The sequence below is a fragment of the Mytilus edulis genome, chromosome 2, assembly GCF_963676685.1.
Source record: "Mytilus edulis chromosome 2, xbMytEdul2.2, whole genome shotgun sequence".
Classification (NCBI taxonomy): domain Eukaryota; kingdom Metazoa; phylum Mollusca; class Bivalvia; order Mytilida; family Mytilidae; genus Mytilus; species Mytilus edulis.
In genome coordinates, this window is record NC_092345.1 from 61,608,206 (window position 1) to 61,629,964 (window position 21,759).

At 31.1% G+C, this 21,759-nt stretch overlaps 1 protein-coding gene across 5 annotated transcripts in view; it reads right to left on the bottom strand.

Moving 5' to 3' along the window:
* Positions 1–1,889: 1,889 nt before the first annotated feature.
* LOC139512607 (BBSome complex member BBS7-like) overlaps positions 1,890–21,759 on the bottom strand; it is a 38,526-nt gene continuing 18,656 nt past the window's right edge. For 3 of the 5 annotated variants that reach the window (XM_071300335.1, XM_071300334.1, XM_071300332.1), the window contains 11 exons: positions 18,442–18,572; positions 17,654–17,738; positions 17,266–17,365; positions 13,878–14,070; positions 12,689–12,763; positions 8,277–8,479; positions 7,551–7,715; positions 6,211–6,320; positions 3,386–3,489; positions 2,811–2,934; positions 1,890–2,398 (listed from right to left, as the gene is read on the bottom strand). In XM_071300335.1, coding sequence (XP_071156436.1) covers positions 2,262–2,398; positions 2,811–2,934; positions 3,386–3,489; positions 6,211–6,320; positions 7,551–7,715; positions 8,277–8,479; positions 12,689–12,763; positions 13,878–14,070; positions 17,266–17,365; positions 17,654–17,738; positions 18,442–18,572 — 1,427 coding nt within the window. In that variant the 3' untranslated portion in view covers positions 1,890–2,261. Of the gene's footprint in view, positions 2,399–2,810; positions 2,935–3,385; positions 3,490–6,210; positions 6,321–7,550; positions 7,716–8,276; positions 8,480–12,688; positions 12,764–13,877; positions 14,071–15,639; positions 15,740–17,265; positions 17,366–17,653; positions 17,739–18,441; positions 18,573–21,759 lie in introns of all 5 variants that reach the window. The other 2 variants (XM_071300336.1, XM_071300333.1) reach the window with 1 other exon arrangement.

The window sequence follows — 21,759 nt, forward strand, 5'->3', positions numbered from 1 at the left end:
TGAATCTATAAGCTGTCTCTTCCTGGATTTTGTAAAGAGTAATATTCCAAGATACACACAAAATGGTGTCTTACTATCAGCCGTATGTCTAGTGTTTAACGGGAACCTTCTGGATGGTTGAATGGTAATTAAAATAGTTGGGCTTTTAAAAGCCGGACTAATATGTAGAACTGCGATTTAATATCAGGTATATTCTCTATCATGTTACACACAAACTGTAACAAAGGAGGTGCGGTGCTGTCATCGTATTGTTCGGAGACGAAGAATCCAGAAAATGTTGTCTTCTTAGTAGTTTAAAGGCAGCGAATCATTTGTTATATGGTGCCATTATAGTCACAAGCAAATACGACATATGGTCCTTTTTTAAGAAGAGCCTGGTTGTTTCAATCTTTCTTAGTATAGGGTTTCCAGGTCTGCTGATTATGCTTTCAATTCTCTCTCCGTCGTTTAATCGTCGAATATCTAGAGGGACTTCATGAAAAAGAGGGATATTTGTGCCCAACATTTTATATGTATCATCTGTCGATTTTAATAGGTCTGTTGTGTCTTCCCGACACAAACAATATTTTGTTAAAATAGTTTCCTACTTATCTGTGGAGGTATCCGACTTTTTTTTAATCCAGTTAACCCAATGATGATTGTGGCCAAGTTAGGATAAATTTGACGCGGTAGTTTCAGAGAATATTAACTTACACAAACACAAAGTGATGAGAAATGCTCATCCTTTAGACCATTAAATAGTTAATGACAAGGATACCAAGGATGTGCAAAATCTCACATTTTCTTGAAGGTCTATTGTGTTAAAAAGGAGATGTTATCAAAAACTAGTTAAATCCTGCCAAACAAGTTCATGTATATGACCACATGTAAGGCTTTTGTAGCTGTTTTCTGACATTTCCTCATGCTGTATTGATATTTTGATAAATTTAGAGTGAACTTGAAGTCAGAATATCTTTATGTCTTTAAAAATTATCTAAAACCTAACAGCCTCATGGTGATTTCATATGTCTCTTATATGATTCCCTCTGTTCAAAACATCAGTCTACAGCACTACATAGAGATCTAACAAGAGTGCACATGCTGAAATGCGTCTCCTGTTTTACTTATTAAATTTATGTTGAAAATCTGTAACATGGAGTTTTCACCACAAGTACCACATAAAATTAACAAAATGAAAAAACTGATTATGAGGTCATGGTAAGATAAACCAGACTAGACAGGCATGTACACCTTACAATTATTCAATACAACAAATATAATTGACATGTTGCTTTTGGTATCTGATACACTGACAAAATTATGAAACTGTATCATTCACAATGAAAATGAGGTCAAGGTCAGATTATACATGCCAGACAGACATGTGCATCTTAAAATCATTTCATTCACCAAATATAGCTGACCAATTACTTAAGAGTATTTATGAAAACAGACAAAATCACAAAAACTTAACATTGACCAATGAATCATGAAAAATGTCATAGATTACAAGAGATATGTTCTGTTAATGGTAGCCACTGTCCTGATTGATGACTAATGAGCAATTGCGACTGATGGAGGGATTTTACTTGTTCAGACAGGAGCCAATGACTTACCAAGAACTTGTCAGTCATCTGGACCATCAGGTAAGTTATATTCTGTGCACAGGCGATGTTTTTATCATTGCCAAAAATGTGACATTGTTATAATCGCAATAATTTATACCCGATATTTTTCTATATCAATTAACCAGGATTTTTTTTTTCATTATTGCCAAATCTTTAGTCTAAAATGACAAAATCTTCATTTTATATGCATGCAATAATTTCTTAATTTACAGTATATGAAATGTCATCAAAGATGAAGGTTTATGATACTATTGTACAATGAAAAATAAAGAGGATAACACAGATTTTATATGTATAATTTAATCACATGAAATGTACAAAATTCAACAAGCAAATAAAAAACACAACAATGTATAATGGACGGACCACAGCTAAAAATCATATTTCTAAAAATACAAAAGTTTCTGTCATGTATAAATATTTTCATTCAATAAAGACATAGTTCTTTGACAAACCTGAAATCTTATATAATTCAACTACAAAATTTGAATTTATACCTTGTAATCTTATAATCATATTATAACGGAGTTATCTTATCTCTTTTTATTTATAATTCCTTACAACAAATGTTGCTTTTTCAATATTGCAGATCAATTTATAGGGAGTCACTGTAAGTCTTGTGACTGGATTTCATAAGGATTCATAAATGTATTATTATGCTGATGTGTTGAAGAATTCAACAAGTGTTTGAAGATCATAATTGTCCAGAACTTCTAACAGAGCTGGAACTTTTCCCTTTACATTCACTCCTTTGAACTTAAATTTGTCAATATACAAATCTGTTATCATACCTGAAATATACAAAAATAATCATATATAGCATACATACCTAATAGTAAGATTAAAACATAAAAAATGTGCCCATCAGATATATTTCACGTTGTCAATGTTCTTTTGAATTAGTGTCAGAGCAATATTTGTTAAATTGTTGAAATTCAATTTTTCATTTTCAAAAACAGTAGAACAAACAGATGTAGCAGGAATAAATGATCACTAGCTATGACCCCTTATTTGACAGTTACATGTAACCCTTTAATTTAATTCATAAAAAAAACAAAATATTAATATTGTGAAAGGAAAGAGATCATTCATTGGTCATAGGACTGTAATAATATATGTAAATAGTGTAAAATGTAATGCATGGAGAAAAGGACTAATAAAGAATAAAACATTCACTAAAATCACATCATATCAATACCATACCATATAATCTTTCAAGATGGCATGGTTGTCTTTTGAACTCAGCCTGTAATGCATCAGCTTCCTCTAGGATCTGTCTGTATTCAGGAGACATAAAAGTCAGATCTTCCTCATGAACCTGTAACTCCTGAAAAAAATATCAGATTTGTCTACAAATTTATACAATCCATAAGCAAAAATATAAAGGTTTTACAGATAAATGAAACAAATGTTCAAAATGGATTAAATGTTTTTGTTGGTCAATTTATTTTTTCTTCACAAAAATATTAAATATTTTTTTCAGTCAAGACTTATTGATTAATTCTGAATGAAAACGTTTTCTAAATCTCAAGCTTATTCCTCTTGTGCCATTTTATGGAATGTGATAAGAAATTATCATTTTACCCCCATTTAACCATTTTGATAGGCAAGTGTGAGACCTTGAAGAATGTTTTTCTTTTCTACCAGCGATACAGATATGTTTGTTGTCACTTTTGGTATAAATCTGAGTTAAAAAAACTCACCCTTGCTTCTTCAGAAAATTTTTAATACATGCATGAAAAAATGTCTGGATCTTTTGATTAGCATCATTTTCTTACCTTTAAAGCATCTATTAATTGAACTTTCTTTGCCAAGAGTAACTGGTACTCTAGTCTGGGGTGTATAAGGTTTAGAGTATATGCTATAGATTCATCATTTATATCTGTAAAATACAAAACAACCTGTATAGAACTACAAAACAAACATCAACATTGATTTAATAAAGGCAATTATCAATGAAAGCCAAAATTCAGTACTATTTTCCTCAAATATAAGGTAAAAGACCTTATTTTACTGTAAATGGATAAAAATCCCTGATGTGCCTCCAATTAAGGAACTGACTTATAAAAAGAAATAAATGGTACATGTATAATGTAAAATTGAGAATGGAAATGTGGAATGTGCATATTCAACAAATGACACTCTCCAACATTGTAGAAAAGGATAGAAATCATGACAAATATCTGTTTTGTTGATCTTGCATTGCTGATCATTTAATCAGTGTAATTTTTGCTACCTTTTTTTATTTTTTTTTATTCAAACACAAAAGAGGGTAAAAAAGTGCATCTACTAACTATATGAGAAAATTTTACTTGCTGATAATTTTTGTGATTGAAAGTTTCTATATAGCTATTATTATTTCTATCATATAAGGTAAAATGCCAAAAAAAAAATCAAAAATCACCAGTAAAGGGCAAGTACTCCAAAAAGGAGTTACTGACAATTTCTACAATGCAGACTTATTTGTAGAACTGGTCTTGCTGATCTATTTTTGCTATTTAAAGTTTCTATTTATTGTATTTTTAGGATAATGGACAAAAGTGAAAAAAATGGTAAAATTTATCATTTTGAAAATAGCAATAACTCATATAAAAGTCATCTGACAGTTTTGACGTATATGGACTATTGGAGGATCTCAACATTCTGAACATTTGTGCTCCTGTCAGATTTGAAACAAACTGGTATTAGAAACTATCAGAATCTAAATAAATTTCTCACACAAATTAATCTACAACTATATTCCAAGCTACATATTAATGTTGAAGACAATAACACATTTAAAAAAAAATAATAATAATTCAATTTTGTATCCTTCAACTTCTCTCACCAAAAAGTATTAATTTGTTGCTTTAATGCATAAAGGCCAATAAAAGGATATTTTGTTTTGGGTCAATGACGTTCATATATGTTTTTGAAAAAATACTCAAATTTTGCAAACTGTGTTAGAACTGCACTTTTGAACCATCTTTGGACATATGTTATTGGGTTACTTCTTCCAAAATAAATTAAAATGTTGTTTAAACTTAAAGTACAAATTAAAGGGTTGAAAAGATTTTGACTGCCACTTGTTATGCTTGTTAGCTGCAGAAATTTCGACTTTCAATTGAATGATCACTAAAAGACCTATCTATCTCTTAACAGGTTTTAACCAGATGCTGCGCAGTGCACAGCTTTATACGACCGCAGAGGTTGAACCCTGAACAATTTGGGCAAGTATGGACACAACATTCAAGGTTGATACAGCTCTGAATTTGGATTGTGATTAAATAGTTGACACAGCATAAGTTTCTGACACAGAATGAAGGCGGCCTAATGATCCTTATTTTTTTTTGCTTTTGAGCAATACACTATGCTGTTGAATATTGATCCCCTCAAAAGAAGTTTGCAAAAAATACCTACTCATTTTAATACATCATAAAGTTTCAAAATATATTAAATGACATAGTCATGGTTAAAATTGATATGAATTTATAGTAACTTCTAACATGTCTAAATATAAATTTACAGCTTAATCATCTCAAGACAATCATCATTTCTTAATACATAATATTCAAGTAGTGTGAGGAGGTAATCAAATCTTTAAATGGAATTGGCTTACCTCCCTTATACTGCTTTTAAATTGTCTAAATTGTCCTTTAACCAGAACACCCCTTGTTTTTCCCCTTTTTTGTCCCTAATTGCTAACTGATTTCAGCCATAACCCCCCCCCCCTAAACCATCCCTTTGTATGGAAACTTGTGGAATAAGTCAGAGAAGTTTATACACTTAAACACAAGTTATTGATAGGAAACTACAAAAATGCTTATTTGGGTCCCTTTTTTAGCCCCAAATTTCTGCCACATTGGGACCATAAACCCCAATATCAATCCAAACCTTCTACCTGTGGTATAAAACATTGTGGTACAATTTCAGAGCAATTGAAATACTTATACACAAGTTGATATCCTGAAATTAGAAAAATGCTTGTTCTGGGCCCCTTCTGGGCCCCAAATTCCAAAATGGTTCAGACCATCATCCCCAAAATCGATCCCTTGTGATATTGAACCTTCTTATTGAATTTCATTGAGATCAATTCACTTAAACAAAAGCTATAGTCTGTACAAGTTAATTGACTGGAAACTACAAAAATGCTTATGTGAGCCCCTTTTTTGGCCCCAAATTCCTAAACTGTTGGGACCATAACCCCCAAAATCAATCCAAACCTTCTACCTGTGATATAAAAAAGTTGTGGTTCAATTTCAGGGCAATTAAAATACTTATACACAAGATAATATCCTGAAAGTAGAAAAATGCCTGTTTTGGGTCCCCTTTAGGCCCCTAATTCCCAAACAGTTGGGACCATCATCCCTTAAATCAATCCCAACCTTCCTTTTGTTGTATTGAACCTTCTTATAAAATTTCATAGAGATCGCTTCACTTAAACTAAAGAAATTGTCCGGAAAACAAATGTGTCTTCGGACGACGACACAGACGAAGACGCAAACGAAGACGACGACATCATACCATTATAGGAACGCAAAATTTTTTTGCGGTCGTATAAAAAGGGGTTGAATGTTCAACAACAAAAATTGCCACATTAGGGCATATGAGGGGCAAAACCTACCATAACTTATATCAAGTCTTATTTTTTTCTTGGTGGCTTCCTTTGTTAATACGTCTTTGAGAATGGATATTGTAGAAATATTATCTGATCTGAAGACAGCTTCTCCTTTCCTAAAAACATGGAAAAATATTAGCAACTTAAATAGATTTAATTATTCGAGATAATACACACTCAACACAGTGACTTACAAATGTTGATGAACATTGTATATAAGGAGAATGCAGTAATATAAGAACTATTGAAATATATTTACATCCTATGGTAAAGTTAAGGTAATCTATTTTTTTTTTTAATTTAATGAAAGCTAGACATGTCAATTGTTACATAAAGTATTTCTAAATAAACCTATTAGTACAGCTTTTAAAGATAACATTTTTGGATTAATTGATTGATTCTTGTTGTTTAATGCCACTTTCAGAGCTATTAGCAGTGGAGGTCAGTTTTTAATTGGTGGAGAATATCAGAGAGAATCACAGACCTTCTGCAGGCAATCAAAATGCAGGGTCTTAACTCGACATCTCAGTATTGACAAACTAGTGATACTTATAGATTATCATTGATCATCTCAACGAGATTGATTTTCTCGCTTGAGCTGGTACAGCGTAAGTGAGAAAAGCAATCGAGTTGAGATGACCAATGATAATCTGTTTATCGCTATTTTACCTATGACGACGTTGTCAATTTCATGTCAATTTCGTTAGCAACGCCACGTGGCCTCCTTAGTTTCTAGCGATAATTTTTCCATCTCAAGCGAGAAGCATGATATGAAAATTATCACAAAAAAAGATCAAAAGAAAAATGCACAAACTAGTGATACTTATATATTATTGTTGGTCATCTCAACGATTTTCTCACTTGAGCCGGTGACAAAAGCAATGGAGTTGAGATGACCAATGATAATCTGTTTATCGTTATTTTACCTATGGCAACATTGTCAATTTCATTGACAACGGGCTTGTGCGCCCTTAGTTTCTAGCAATCATTTTTCATATCACTCTACTGTGCTGAGAAAAGAAATTATCAGTCAGTAAGATCAAAGGAAAATTTGGTAAAATAGGACAAAGTAGATAAACCACTTAGAGCACTAGGCCAAAGAGGCCCTAACAGTTTTGGACTGTTTAGACAGATGGTATCATGTACACAGCTGGCTTGTTTGATTCAATTTTTGTAGAAAAAAGATAAAGTTAATCTGTTATAGGCTGTGTTTGTGGACAGCAATCCTTTTGTATGTCATTAAGACCTAAGTTGTTATTGTTGGTCTCTTGCTTTACTTAAGTCTAAAACACATTTCTATTTAATTACTTATTTCAAAAAAAAATGCAAAGTGTTACATAACTTACGAGTAGACACATTCTAACAAAGTGTCCAGGAATGTTGACATGAAATGGAATGTAATAGTTTCCCCTGGAGGTGTCCTCTCAGGTAACTCAGGTAAACAAAAACTGACCCATGAATGCATTTCTGCTAAGCTGAACTGTCCTGTTAACTTCACTGTGTTAAGTGGTCTGTGAAAATAGATGCATGCTGTAATATCTAATAAATGTGCTTGTGAATACATGTACTAACCGGTAAGAGATTTTTTTTTTCTAGTGAAACTAAGTTTAAATGCTGCATTGCATCAAGCTTAGAATTGTTATCTCTCATAGTCCTGGAAATTGTAGGTAAAATAGACTGATTCAAAAACAATGTATTACTTGTGAAATTTTAAAATGTTCATGGAATTTACTGAAATCTTGGTCAAAGCTTTTTATTATCAATAGACAGAATCCAGGGCAAAAGTTTGTTTTGTTTTATATTTATTTGTTGTTTTCGGATGGTATTGACTTATCTTTTACTTTGTGGTTTGGGACATCACACTTTGTTAAATATAAAAAAAGAAGATGGGGTATGATTGCCAATGAGACAACTCTCCACAAAGAGACCAAAATGACACAGAAATTAACAACTATAGGTCACCATACAGCCATATTTTGACTTGTAGGTGTTTGTTTATTTCTTTTTTTTCCTTTTAAGGGTTTTGTGGACAGTTAAGAAGATCATCTTATTTTTATTTTAACGAAGCCTACCTGTTATCATCAAACACATGTGTTCTTTGATGGAGTGACAGTGGTTTTATGTTATATTGTTTGACTTGGCAGGTTTTTGGTTGTACTCTAGGAGTAACATAAGCCTGTAGTGTACCATACTGGCCTTCAATAGATCTAATCTTTAGCTCAAGTCTAGTTGTATTGGCCTGACATCTGTATGTAGCTAGTAGATAATTCCCTTCCTACAAAACAATGACAACATATCAATTAGATTCAACAAACAAACAAAAATTGACATATATATTATTTATTAAAGGGAAACTCTGCAAAAAAATCAAAAATTGATATTATGTCCAATCTGTATAAAAATGCTCAAATTCATAGATATTAAAGTTTTATTTTGCTAGATAAGAGATAACGATCGATTTTAAACTTATAGTATCAATTTAATGCGTGCCGCTATTTTGCCATCTTCTCCGATTAAGAAACCACAATACGTCTATGAACCACAAAGGACCAAAACTACAGTAACCTAATGTAGTTATAATTGCATGTTGATATCTTGTTAATTGTACCGTTGTTTTATCCAACTAACTAACTTGATATGGAAAATGTTTTGTTTTTTTAAATAACCATGGTCTGTCGGTTTTAAACTGTTTATATGGGAATTAGTTAAAAAGTCAAAGGTCAAAGTCATAAATGATCATAAAAAAGTGTTTCGTGAAAATTATTTTTGAAAATCTAATTTGTTCATAATTCTTTTAATTTATGTGATAAACTTATTCAAATAAATTCGGACCTTCCCTTATTTGATCATCAGCATGGCTAAAGGTATTACTCCCAAAGGTATTGTGAGGTGACACCTCCAGGTATTCAAGCAATTTCCTGTCGGACTGTCCTGCAAGGTCATGCATCATTTCACTCCTGAGGGTATTGATCCGTGTACACGGCCGATAACTTGTAACTTTCTATTTTGAACTATCAAGTGTATAATATACATCTCTGTCTTGCGTGTCCGATAGTGATTTACTACTCATTATACAAAACTCATACGCTTGTCTGGTGTAAAGATATCATTTATAAAAATCTAAGTAATTCCCAAAATGATTTCAAATTGGAAAAAATAAAGATCTATTTACACATTTTTTCCAAGGGTAAATTTGGGGGAATGTAAGTATGATTAAACCTGTTGTCAATAGTGAAGGACAGTTTGAAACATACAAGAAATATTGATATAACAAAAATGTACGCACTTGTCGAAAACTCATTTATAGGTCTGGATAAAAAGTGACCACTCGTTTATACGCCTGAATAGAAAGTTACGGAACTATAGATATTCGCAATTTAGAATATATACATGTATACATTGAACTTATGAAAGAAACATACATTTTCTTTAATTTGGGGTAAAAGTTTTGTAAATAGACTAGTCTATAAGTATGCCAACAGTATGTTATCATCGGATGTCGATGGACTATTGTATACCAAAAGAAGAAGAAGAAGAGAACCAATTTGAATTAAATACAGGTCGATATCTAACTTGCTTTGGTTTATCAAAGTTATGGACATAGTAAAATCAGAGATTTATATTTCAATAAGATTGTTCTCGAACAAAGGAAGAAATTCGTCACCATCACAATTGTGGGGTATGATGTATATAATAATGTGAACATGGTTCTGAAAGTACTTTATGCCAAATTTCATTTTCCGACATGTATGTAATATATATGGGCGTACACTAATTATCCCCAAGGGATGTGAATATTTTCCAGGAATACTATTGAGTATCAAAGTTTCAAATTAATTTCAGGATTTATTTTCTTTCTTGGTATTCAATAACAGAAAGAATAAACTGCTTGTCCCCTTTAGGGGTATTCTTGCCAGTTGAAATTAACAGACTTATAGTATCATTCAACAATAGGGAAAGATGACTTTAAATTGGTTCTGTCTTTTTTTTTAAACATCATTGGTAAAAATATGTATGTCCGAGTTAAACAACACAAGAACCCTGTAATACTAGTACGAGCTAGAGTATAGCATGTAAACATTCCTCCTCAATATGGTTGTATTTTAAATATTTTCTTATAGATTGACAACTCATGGTCCAATATGCATGTAATGTTTGCCACATGATGCTCATAGTTCTTTCTAGCATCATCATCTTATTCTTTAATATTGCTGTAAACATTGATGGTGCACACCCAAACAAAATGGGAGTAATGTACGTTCGGAGCTTCTCCACAGTTATAATAATACACTTATGAATTATATAGGTGAAATTCGGTATTGAAGTGAATCTACATCTCACAAACAGAATTTTTGAATAACGATTTTGAGTGATCACCTACCAAACCAATATAAACTTATGGCAAGATATAACCATGCAGTCATTTAATTTTCGTCAGACACAAGAAATTATCACTCTCATAAACGTATACATATGCATGCAGTTTCAAATATCAAGAACAAGCGGTCGATGTCTATGATCATTGTTAAGTCCGTTTACTAACTGTTCAGAGGCAGACATGTCACTTGTTCATTCTTGGAAGCTTTCATATTTTCCGTCCAACGATGGGAACTCTTTCTGATAGTGTTGACTATAAAAGCTTGTATGGTGATTCTGCTGTTTATTTGTACAAGTAATTACACGTTCTCTTCTTTCCCAACAAACAAACTAACAAAACGCTACTAGTCTACTTTCTCTGGAGCTAATCCTCAATGGCGTTTATACGTCAGGAAACTTACATGTATACTAGTAAATATTGTTTCATGCAAGAACAATCGATGTAGAGACAAACTATTCTAAAATCGTCAATAGAAGCTATACCTAAGATATGCCTTTTATTACAACTACTGTATTACTAATTTGGATAAATGACGACTATCCTGTTTACCATTGCACAAATATTATCATACTTTTTTTTTTAAATCCGCAAACAAAATAATGTATTAGCTTAGATTTATATTGTATGTATATCCTTTAATGAATTAAACGATAATTGGTATTCTTTTCAGAAATAATTTGTGTAAATGATTGTCAAATGAATTCAATTATGTAAGAATGAAATGTTAAAAAGAAACTTAAAAAAATCATGCTTGTTGTATGTTGATTTTTTTTTCAATCAAAAACTTTAAAATTATAATTGTTAGCATTTAAACATCGCCAGATTTAAATACAAGTTAAGGAATTCCGGTAAAGTATATTAAACAGATGTACAATGGTATCTCCCTATCAAATAGGGAAATATAACATTTATTTTAGATTAAAGATTAAAGTACGCATATTTGAATCTTTACGCCAATTGCCACAAAGAAAGTAATCAAAAATTGTGTCATTTTAATTTTATACACTTTCTGAATTACGAATCTGACTTTTATTTTGGATTAATTTACTTAATTTAATCATTGTATCTTTATTCTCATTGTGTATTAAATCTTAGTATATTAAAACAGCGTACCCTTTTTATTCATCCTTTCCAAATAACAACATTCATACATGTGTATGCTTGAATTCACACCTGTGGCTAAATTGCTCCAAGGTAAACGAATTGACCTCAAACCAAGAAATATACGACTTAACAAAATAATAAACACACTCTGCTCACACATAATTTGCATTGAAATTGTTATCAAAATAAAACGGTAAATAAAACAAATATTTTCAGTTTAATATCAGTAAAAATGTTCCAAGATATTTTATGAAGAAATCTCAACAAAAATTTATGAAATCAATTCGAAAATATTTACATTTAGATAATTTCTTATATGAAGTTTTATTCAATCAATACAAAACGGTACACGCATATTTATTTTCGTTCATTCTTATAATTGGTTAATAACTACGACCATCCATCATCTGTGCGCTTTTAACTACGTAAATTGGTGATAACCTATAAGAGTTTAACAGATTTTATTTTTTCCCAGAATTCAACACATCGGGCTAAAATGTCACAACCCACTCAAGAAGGTCAACCAAAAAGGTTACAAATACTTGATTTTCTCCATTATTAGAAGGAATATAAATTCTAAACTTTACAAATGTGTTTTTTTTTTTTGTTAAGATGAACATAATTACATGATAAGTAAAAAATCGTGGAATTTCCCTTTAACGTAAACATCAAAATGACTGGAAGTCCAGGCTTTGACATCATATTTTCATGTCTGCATAAAAAACACATTGAAGTTGATTAAAAAAAACACTTTTGTGAAATTTCTGTATCAATAAATCTTTCCCAATATTTCAAGGATTAAGTTTTATGATGAAACAGACAAATTCTTCTATTTGTTAGTAAATCTATTGACATAAAACCATGACTATAGGAATAAAGCTAAACAATTATCTTAATCCATCATACAATGTATGCATTGAATCTAACTATCTCTAAAACTGGGATGTTGTACAATATAGAATACAACTGCAAAATTAATAAATTTAGACATTTACAACATACCTCAGGGTTACAGGCACTATAACTGACCACTGCGGAATTCTTCTCTACATCCAAGAGATCTATAGGAACATCACTCTATAACATCAATGAAATACTTAAAACATTTTAACTTAAATTTGTAATCAAATACTTGACAATGTGTTCTTTAAATGAGTTCTTTCAACATAGATGTAGATGTGTGTAAAAAGCAAGTAAAATTGATGAATTGTCTTAAAATCATCAAATTTTCTGTTTCCATATAGGAACATTCGGAAGCTTTTGATACTTTAACTGATAGGTAGGAAATTTAACCACAAATTTCTAGAATATAGAACATACATTATTTAGATCTTACCTGTAGTAAGACATTATCTATGGGTAATTGTAATTCTAGACTAACCTGTAGTAAGACCTTATCTATGGGTAATTGTAATTCTAGACTCACCTGTAGTAAGACATTATCTATGGGTAATTGTAATTCTAGACTCACCTGTAGTAAGACCTTATCTATGGGTAATTGTAATTCTAGACTCACCTGTAGTAAGACCTTATCTATGGGTAATTGTAATTCTAGACTCACCTGTAGTAAGACATTATATATGGGAAATTGTAATTCTAGACTTACCTGTAGTAAGACATTATCTATGGGTAATTGTAATTCTAGACTTACCTGTAGTAAGACATTATCTATGGGTAATTGTAATTCTAGACTCACCTGTAGTAAGACATTATCTATAGGTAATTGTAATTCTAGACTCACCTGTAGTAAGACATTATCTATGGGTAATTGTAATTCTAGAGTCACCTGTAGTAAGACCTTATCTATGGGTAATTGTAATTCTAGACTTACCTGTAGTAAGACATTATCTATGGGTAATTGTAATTCTAGACTCACCTGTAGCAAGACATTATCTATGGGTAATTGTAATTCTAGACTAACCTGTACTAAGACATTATCTATGGGTTATTGTAATTCTAGACTCACCTGTAGCAAGACATTATCTAGTGGTAATTGTAATTCTAGACTCACCTGTAGTAAGACATTATCTATGGGCAATTGTAATTCTAGACTCACCTGTAGCAAGACATTATCTAGTGGTAATTGTAATTCTAGACTCACCTGTAGTAAGACATTATCAATGGGTAATTGCAATTCTAGACTCACCTGTAGTAAGACATTATCTATAGGTAATTGTAATTCTAGACTCACCTGTAGTAAGACATTATCTATGGGTAATTGTAATTCTAGACTTAGTGTATAACTAGCATCCTCTCTGTTTAAGACAAACTTGTCATTGATATTAAAGCCAGATACTGCCGATATGGCTGTCTTGCTGCCTGCTGATTGCTGGTATTTCTCTCGTTCTGAAGAAACTTTCACTTGTAAATTATCTAGTTCCTGTCTAATAGTATAATTTTGACAGTTATCAATCAACTCATCTTAGATACGAGGCTTAAATTTCGTAAGCCAGAGATACATTTCATCTACTAAAAACTCTTCAGTAATGCCCGAACAAAAACAGTAAAAAGGTCAAAATAATTCTTATGAAAGTTGGATAACTAAATGTTTTGTATTTATATAAAATGAATTATATATAAAATTATATATTTGTTTAACATTGGAAAAGTTTAATAGTATTTTATATCTCAAAGAAAGTAAACCCAAGTATAGCTGGTAAAGATACATTTAGACTTTTAAACTCCATACAAGTTAAAGCCTAATAAGAATCATCTCAAATTCAACTTAAACTGACAGTATTGTTAATAGGTCAGGTGGTTATATGCTGTTCCTGGTTAGATTGGAAATAAATACTGATATGTTATCAGAAAGTCATGCAAATAAATGTATGTACTAAAATTTATTGATATGCTAAATTCATCTTTGTACAATGCATAAATATGTATTATCATCTTGCTTAGTTTTAACTGATAAAAAAAATTCTTCTTTAAGGTTGATACATAATCACCTGTCAGGGATTGTAAGATTGCAGATAACATTCAGTTAACATTTTAAATGAAATAATCAAATGTGATATATTTGAAAGACTATTGATTTATTGAAGAAAATAATGTAGTTTCGTCTTAGTATAACAAATGTTTATACTGTTTTCATCAGAGCTATCTTTGCATATTTTTTCTTGAGATTCTATCACTTTGCTCTTTTGATAATTCCAGTCTAAATTCACATTAACCTAAGATGTGTTGATTTTTCTACGCCTGTAATTTGAAAACAAGCATGGTCACCTATAATCTTTTAATAATATTTATCATATTTTTGAAAATAGAACTATATGAACTTCGTTTGAACAAAAAAGGAAACATTTCTTTATATAACTTTAAAGAACAGAAAAATTATACAATTGCGATAAAGATTGAAACATATCATTAAAACAGAAATATATATACATATACATGATATATAAGTATTAATACCATGTTTTATAATTTATAAACCATTGGTAAAAAGAAAAAAAAACATTTGCATATCTAGCAATCTAGCTAAAGCCATCATTAAAAAGGACACAACCCTTTCCATATTCTTGGATCTTCTACAAAAATATGTAGCATCAAATAAACTTGTTGATTATTCATAATATAACTTGTTTTTCTCCATAAAGATTTAGTTACCGCCCTTCAATCCTAATAACAACTTCTACCATATCATGTACAATATAGACAACAGACAGCAGTTGGTTTTAAATATAAATTAAAAATGTTATTTCTTTCCTATTCAAAACATCAACAAGGGCAAATGCATAATCAAATATACTTTATTTACATCATGTATCTCAAATTTGAAAAGTTTTCCATATACTATTAGTAATTTTCAGCGTTCAGTTTTCTATATATTATATACTGCTTGCATTTTTCAGAATTATTCAGCTATTTAGTAAATATATAAAAATTGATGTTAATTTTGTCTATGTATCTAAGTTCTCAATAATATACATAAAACCAGCACAGTAACCTACTTGAGACTATCAATTTTAGAGCTCGCTGCTGCTGTGATGACCACTTCAGAAGGTCCCATACCTTTTGTCTGTTGTTCAGATGTTAATCCCAATACCCAGCCTGAAAAAATCCTTTGCTAAATCTACCTACTTCAAATAAACATGCTTCAGATACCAAACCATTCCTGCATGTGACTATATGAGTATAAAACTCTGTATAATGAAATACCTCATATATTGTTAGTATAACAGTTTTTATAATAATCTCAAAGTTCTGTACTTTCCAATGCAACTTGAACTATTGAAATGTTGAAATTCTGGAACCTTTTGACTTACCAATTTTGAGTCAAAAATGGATACATTTTAAAGTATACAGTTGGGATATACATTAAAGAAAAGTTTGTTAAAAGAATAGAAGTAAGCATTTACATTTATAAAGCAAGCCACTCTGAATGGTACAGAACAATGAGAATGTGACACCAATCAATGTCATGTGACACCAATCAATGTCATGTGACAACTGAACACATGCATATAAACGATGCTAGAAAATAAAAACAAACAGTTTTTGCACTACCATATATTTCAAATCTCCAAATAAAAATCTAAGATAATTAAATAGCCATCACTGCCTAAGAAAAAAAAAACTCCTTTTAAATGATACGGGGGTTACACATGGGTAGACACAACTCAACATTAACATTAGCTCTGACAAAATGGTCCAGTTATTAGGAGTTTTGAAGATCATCATGATAAAGGTAATTAAAATGTCAATTACCTTTCCATAATTACATGAAAATGTTATCTTTTTTTCCCAAATTGATTAACAGTGGTCTGTCATATTTTGGTGGCAGTTTATCAAGTATTCTTTCTGCATATGATCTTAATACATTTGTACATCTTTTTCTAAAAGTTTCGAAAAAATACTTAGATTGTTTTAGTTCTTTGCCTCATTGTATAACATTTTCAAATAAATTTCAAAACTTTGTTGCTTTATACTAATGGCAGACATCCTGGGATGTCAGGTATATTAGTCATTCTAAGATGATTTAGAAAAAGTTTGGTCAAGGCAGGTGCAGAGATTTCATATCAATTTGTATTTCAAAAGTTTCACCAAAAGAAATAAACAAGAGCTTAGTAATGACAACAGCTCACAAAGTCATGGGTTTCTTTGTTAACAAATGAGCTGTAAAAAGGGGGAGGAAACACTCTTATTAATGGGTCACACAGGGTTGGGGGAGAATATGGGTTTAGAAAGGAGACAAAGTGGAATTAAAACTCAAAACCACCATCAAATGTGCTAAGAACTGTGATATCAAACATTCTGTCTGCTATATATACTTGCAAAAACCACTTGCATAAACTGTCATGGAATAAATATCTTTGAAAAGGTTGATATTTTTTATTTTTTACGCATTAAATTGTCACTTTCTAAAGACTGTAAAAGACAGCTATATATTCGTCTTTTGGCGAATTGTTAATTATCTAATTACTAGTGCATGTAACTAATAACTGATAACAGTAAACAAATGATACTGTAATATTATTTTGAACAGATGAGACCTCAACCAAAAATGTTTATTCCATGACAGTTATAATATAAAGCCTGATAAGCCAGTGTCCCTGTGCTTGGTCAGTGAGTTTTACCTAAGGCCTACGATTTTGTCCTTGCCTTCAGCTGTAAGGGAGAAAGTGTCAGGACCTCTTTCTTTAATAAGAGGTTCTGAGGTCAAAGTTGACACCCATCCTGAAGATAACAATCAAATCAGATCAATACAATAACATAGCTGATTGGTATACTCAACTTTCTTATCAACGTTATAATGAATTTAACAAATTTGTTTTGTTTCCCAAAATTCTATTTAGTGTAGTTTTGTAGTTATATTATAATACCTTGATGATAATTTTTTGGTTTTTTTCCCCCTTCGTTTTGCAATGAAAATTGGAAGTTTTTTACTCATGATTTTGTTTAGACAGAATTTAGAAAACGTAAGTCATAATTTTGTTCAGCAATACAACTATATATGAGATATACCTGCATAAGTAGTACAGACAATTTCATCATACCCTGGTGTGGCCACACATCCACCTTGTACAGATGTAACACTCTCGGATAATGTCTACAAATAAATAATATTTTTAAATAGTTTATAGCAAACAATCTTACTTAGTGTCATATTTAGGTGATGTAGGCAATCTTTCAGTCTTATAAATCTTAAACATCTATTATCAGTACAAAATTTTGTTTAGATTAAACAAATTGTTATCTGTTGATGCTTTAAAAATGTGAATGATTTGTTTTTTGTCTATAAGCTGTATTGCTTTGAAAATAAGGTATTTTGTTTCCATCTTAAGTAGAATTCATTGACAACAGTTCATTCAAAATTTAAAGTATGCCAAGTTCTAATTTTGAAACCATGGTTAACAGACAATTTTCCAATAGTATGCAATATGTAAATATTGTGCATTTGTATGGTTTTTCCCATTGAAGTAATTAAACCTTTTTCTTTGTCAAATTGGTTACTGTCTCATTTGTATTTATCACATATCTCCTGTTATTTATATTTCTGCTGTTAGCTTAAGTTGAGCACAAGCAAAACTTTTCCTTTTGCAATCAATTTTGTACTTGGTTAAATACAAGTTAATACCAGAACTCTATCTCAAAATAAAATGATTAAAAAGTTCCCCCTTAAAATCTAATAAACCTCACTATTGGTCAAGACTACCATAACATTTTGCCTAGTTGTAAATACCACAATAAAGATGTAAACATCATATGATAAAATAAAATTAAAACAATAAAAAGCATGCATTGATACTTACATGATTAAATCTTTGTACTGGTTCCTCTGCTTCATCATAACTGTATATTTCAACCAGTCCATCATCCCTGCCAACAATCAGATCTAAAACCCCATCTGCTGTTATGTCAAAGTTATCAAGGGAAAGAACTCCTGAAATATTAAATCCAATGTGAAATCAAAGTTGTTGCATTTGCAATTTCATCAAGCACAACAACTTTCTACAAACAACTTTATATTTTATATGTAACATGTGTATGTACATCTTCACTTGTCATTCGGGTATGATAGTGATAATATGGTAAGTCCAATAACTCCAGTAATAATTGTCATATCAAAATATAGGTATAATATGGCCAGCAAAACATGTCTTTCCACTGTGTGTACATATATATTGATAGCTAATTCAATATTTGATTGGTTGATACTATCCCACATGTGATTAAACAAAACTTCATATTCACCACCTCATTGTATGACATTACTTGTGGTTAACATACATTCCGTTTTGAAGGTGTTTTTTTCTTAAAGGGAAAATTCACGATTTTTTACTTATGGTTTAAATATGTTCATTATGACATAATATATATATTCACAAAGTTTTATCGCTATATGTGCAGTAATAAAGGAGAAATTCAATAATTAATGAAATCAAAGCACCAAAGGCGCTGTAGGCAGTTAAATAAAAAAAGCAGAGGCAAACTTGGCAGAAGTTAAGACGAATATTGTTGAAAAACTGGTGAAAATATTATCTCGGCTATTTCTCAAGTATTGAATAATTTTTGTACCCTAAAAGTTTCACTATCCAATCCCGCCACTTTCAAAAGTTATGTCCAATTATTTATTTTAACATTTTTATTAGTTTTTATTGTTTTACATTTGTAATTCCTGGTCTTTTAAAGCTTACTATGCATTATACATGTAGGTTTTGCTAATAGTTACAAGCTGCATGGAGGAATATACAACTGCTTACCAAATACCATTGACTTTTCATAAGTTGTCCTTTTTGAACAAACCTTTCGTTTTCTAGTTTGAATGGTTTTACACTAGTAATTTCTGGGCCCTTTATAGCTTGTTGTTCGGTGTGAGCCAAGAAATTAAAAGTGACAAAGTTTATCCAACTGCACACCAAATATCATAAATAACTGACCTTATCAAAAACTAATACATATTAGTCAATAGACCATGACAAAGGGGGTGGGCTAAATATTCTGGTAATGAGATATACCTACATAATTTTTGTAAGTTCCTGTCCCAAGTCAGGAGCCTGTAATTCAGTAGCTGTCGTTTGTTTATGTGTTACATACCGTAGAAAAGGGTGTATAGTCCGCGGTTTTTTACCCTGGAAATGAAATTGATGGATGCGGTGCGGACTATGCAGTACTATAGGATTTCATGACATTTTTTTTCTGAGGTTTGGCCAAGTAAACAGAAACATTCATGTGTTGTCAATGTTATAATGTATTCTTGACAACTCTTTGTATTTTTTAGAAATAAAAGTATTCTTGACTACTCTTTGTTATTATTTTTAAATAAAATAAACAATCTAACAGTGTTGACTTAGTAATTTGCATAAAATCAGCCTTTGATCGAATGTCCGCTTCGTTTCGGATTTGGTAAAATTTGTGTCCTTGCATTTTAACAGTGTACCTGAATCCTGAATATCAATAAAAGATGAACCTTCAATGGTGAAACCATTATAGTCAAGATAAAACCTAGTGAAATCTTCCCAAGATCGATTTCGTTTAATGTTATTCACGTGTGTACAAGAAAACCACGATGCGCCATTTTGAATATTTGTGATTAAATTATCAAAAAATTTCGTATCCGACTTTTTGTGTTTAACTCTTAACTTGTCGACTTAAATAAATCAAGACCTAACATTTTTAAATTTTAATTTGTAACCATTAATACTGAAAGTGTTAACCTGAAAGAAGTGGAATTTTGTATACGAAACTATATTTCCAGGTAAAAGGTCACATTGTACAGGTGTATCGTCTTACATGAATGAGTTTACAGGTTTGTGTGTAAAGCAATTAATTAACCATGTCAACTTTAGATTTTCCTCTAAGTTCAGTATTTTTGTGATTTTACTTTAAACTAAAACACGATGAAGGAAACCATCTTGAAATGACCTTAATTGACATCGACAAAATCTATAAATACGTATTCAAATGAGGTCCCGATTGAAATTGCAACGGCCCTGATCGAGTATAATGTTTGGGGGTTTACACGATACATAGCAAGTACGGAGAGACACGATGACAATTAATAACATCAGCTTGCAGTAAATAATTAAATAAAATACATATCTTCATACAATGTAGAAATAAAATAATCAAGTATTCTTACAAATCCAAGACTTATACTACAGAGAGGAAGTAAGACAGTGCTTTTAAATATTTACCTTTAGTAGGATGGAATCCACCAAATTCAACGGCGTAATAGCCGCAAAATAATATCCATGCGCCGTTCATACCATTTAGCAAATTTTAATGCCTTCATTACAAACATTTTCGGCGATGAAATTATTCTTACAATAGTTCACTTATATCTTCCTCAAAAGCACAGACGATAAAAAGCTATGCTTAACTTTTTAATTAGCACTTTTTCAAATGGGGAACATCAATTGTTTTGGGAAAATCGACGATCATTTAAGGTAATCTTACTTATATTTATTGTTTTTTATAACAAAAAGTGTGAAAAAAATGTCTAATTAGTTATAAAGAAACTACCAGACCTGCCAGATCAGAGTAATGGCACTTTTTCAAAAAATCCCAGGGGGGAACCCAAACCCAGGGTGCTCGCATAAGGCAGCTTAACTGCCTAAAAATATCAACTACTTCCTGTAGGTCGTGACGTTTTCTCCTGATTTTTGCATGCCGGGATTTAAAATACAATCATTAAAAGTCTTGGTTTTTAATCATATTTTAACGTAATCGTAAGCGCGCCGATGACTTATGCTTTATCTAATAACCATCCGATAATAAGAAGATAAAACGCACAGACGTTCAATTGTACTCATTCGTGAGATAAATTATCTATGTTAAACGTATATATTCGAATTATGTTTGTAGACAACACAAAAAGTTATAAATTTATTTTTAATAAATGCATTTTCGGACTGATAAGGTGAACAAATTAAAGTACAATAATCTGTAAAGACAATATGTTGGTGTACTCATGATTATTGACCTTTTACTATCTCTGCTATGACTAGGTTTATACGATGTGTGTATTCACGGTTCTGTGGCAATACTCGTAGATGGCTTGTTGAAAGGTAAATTGTTATTTGCACTTCGGTATTTAACCACGCCTCTAGGGCACACCTTGCCAGGTG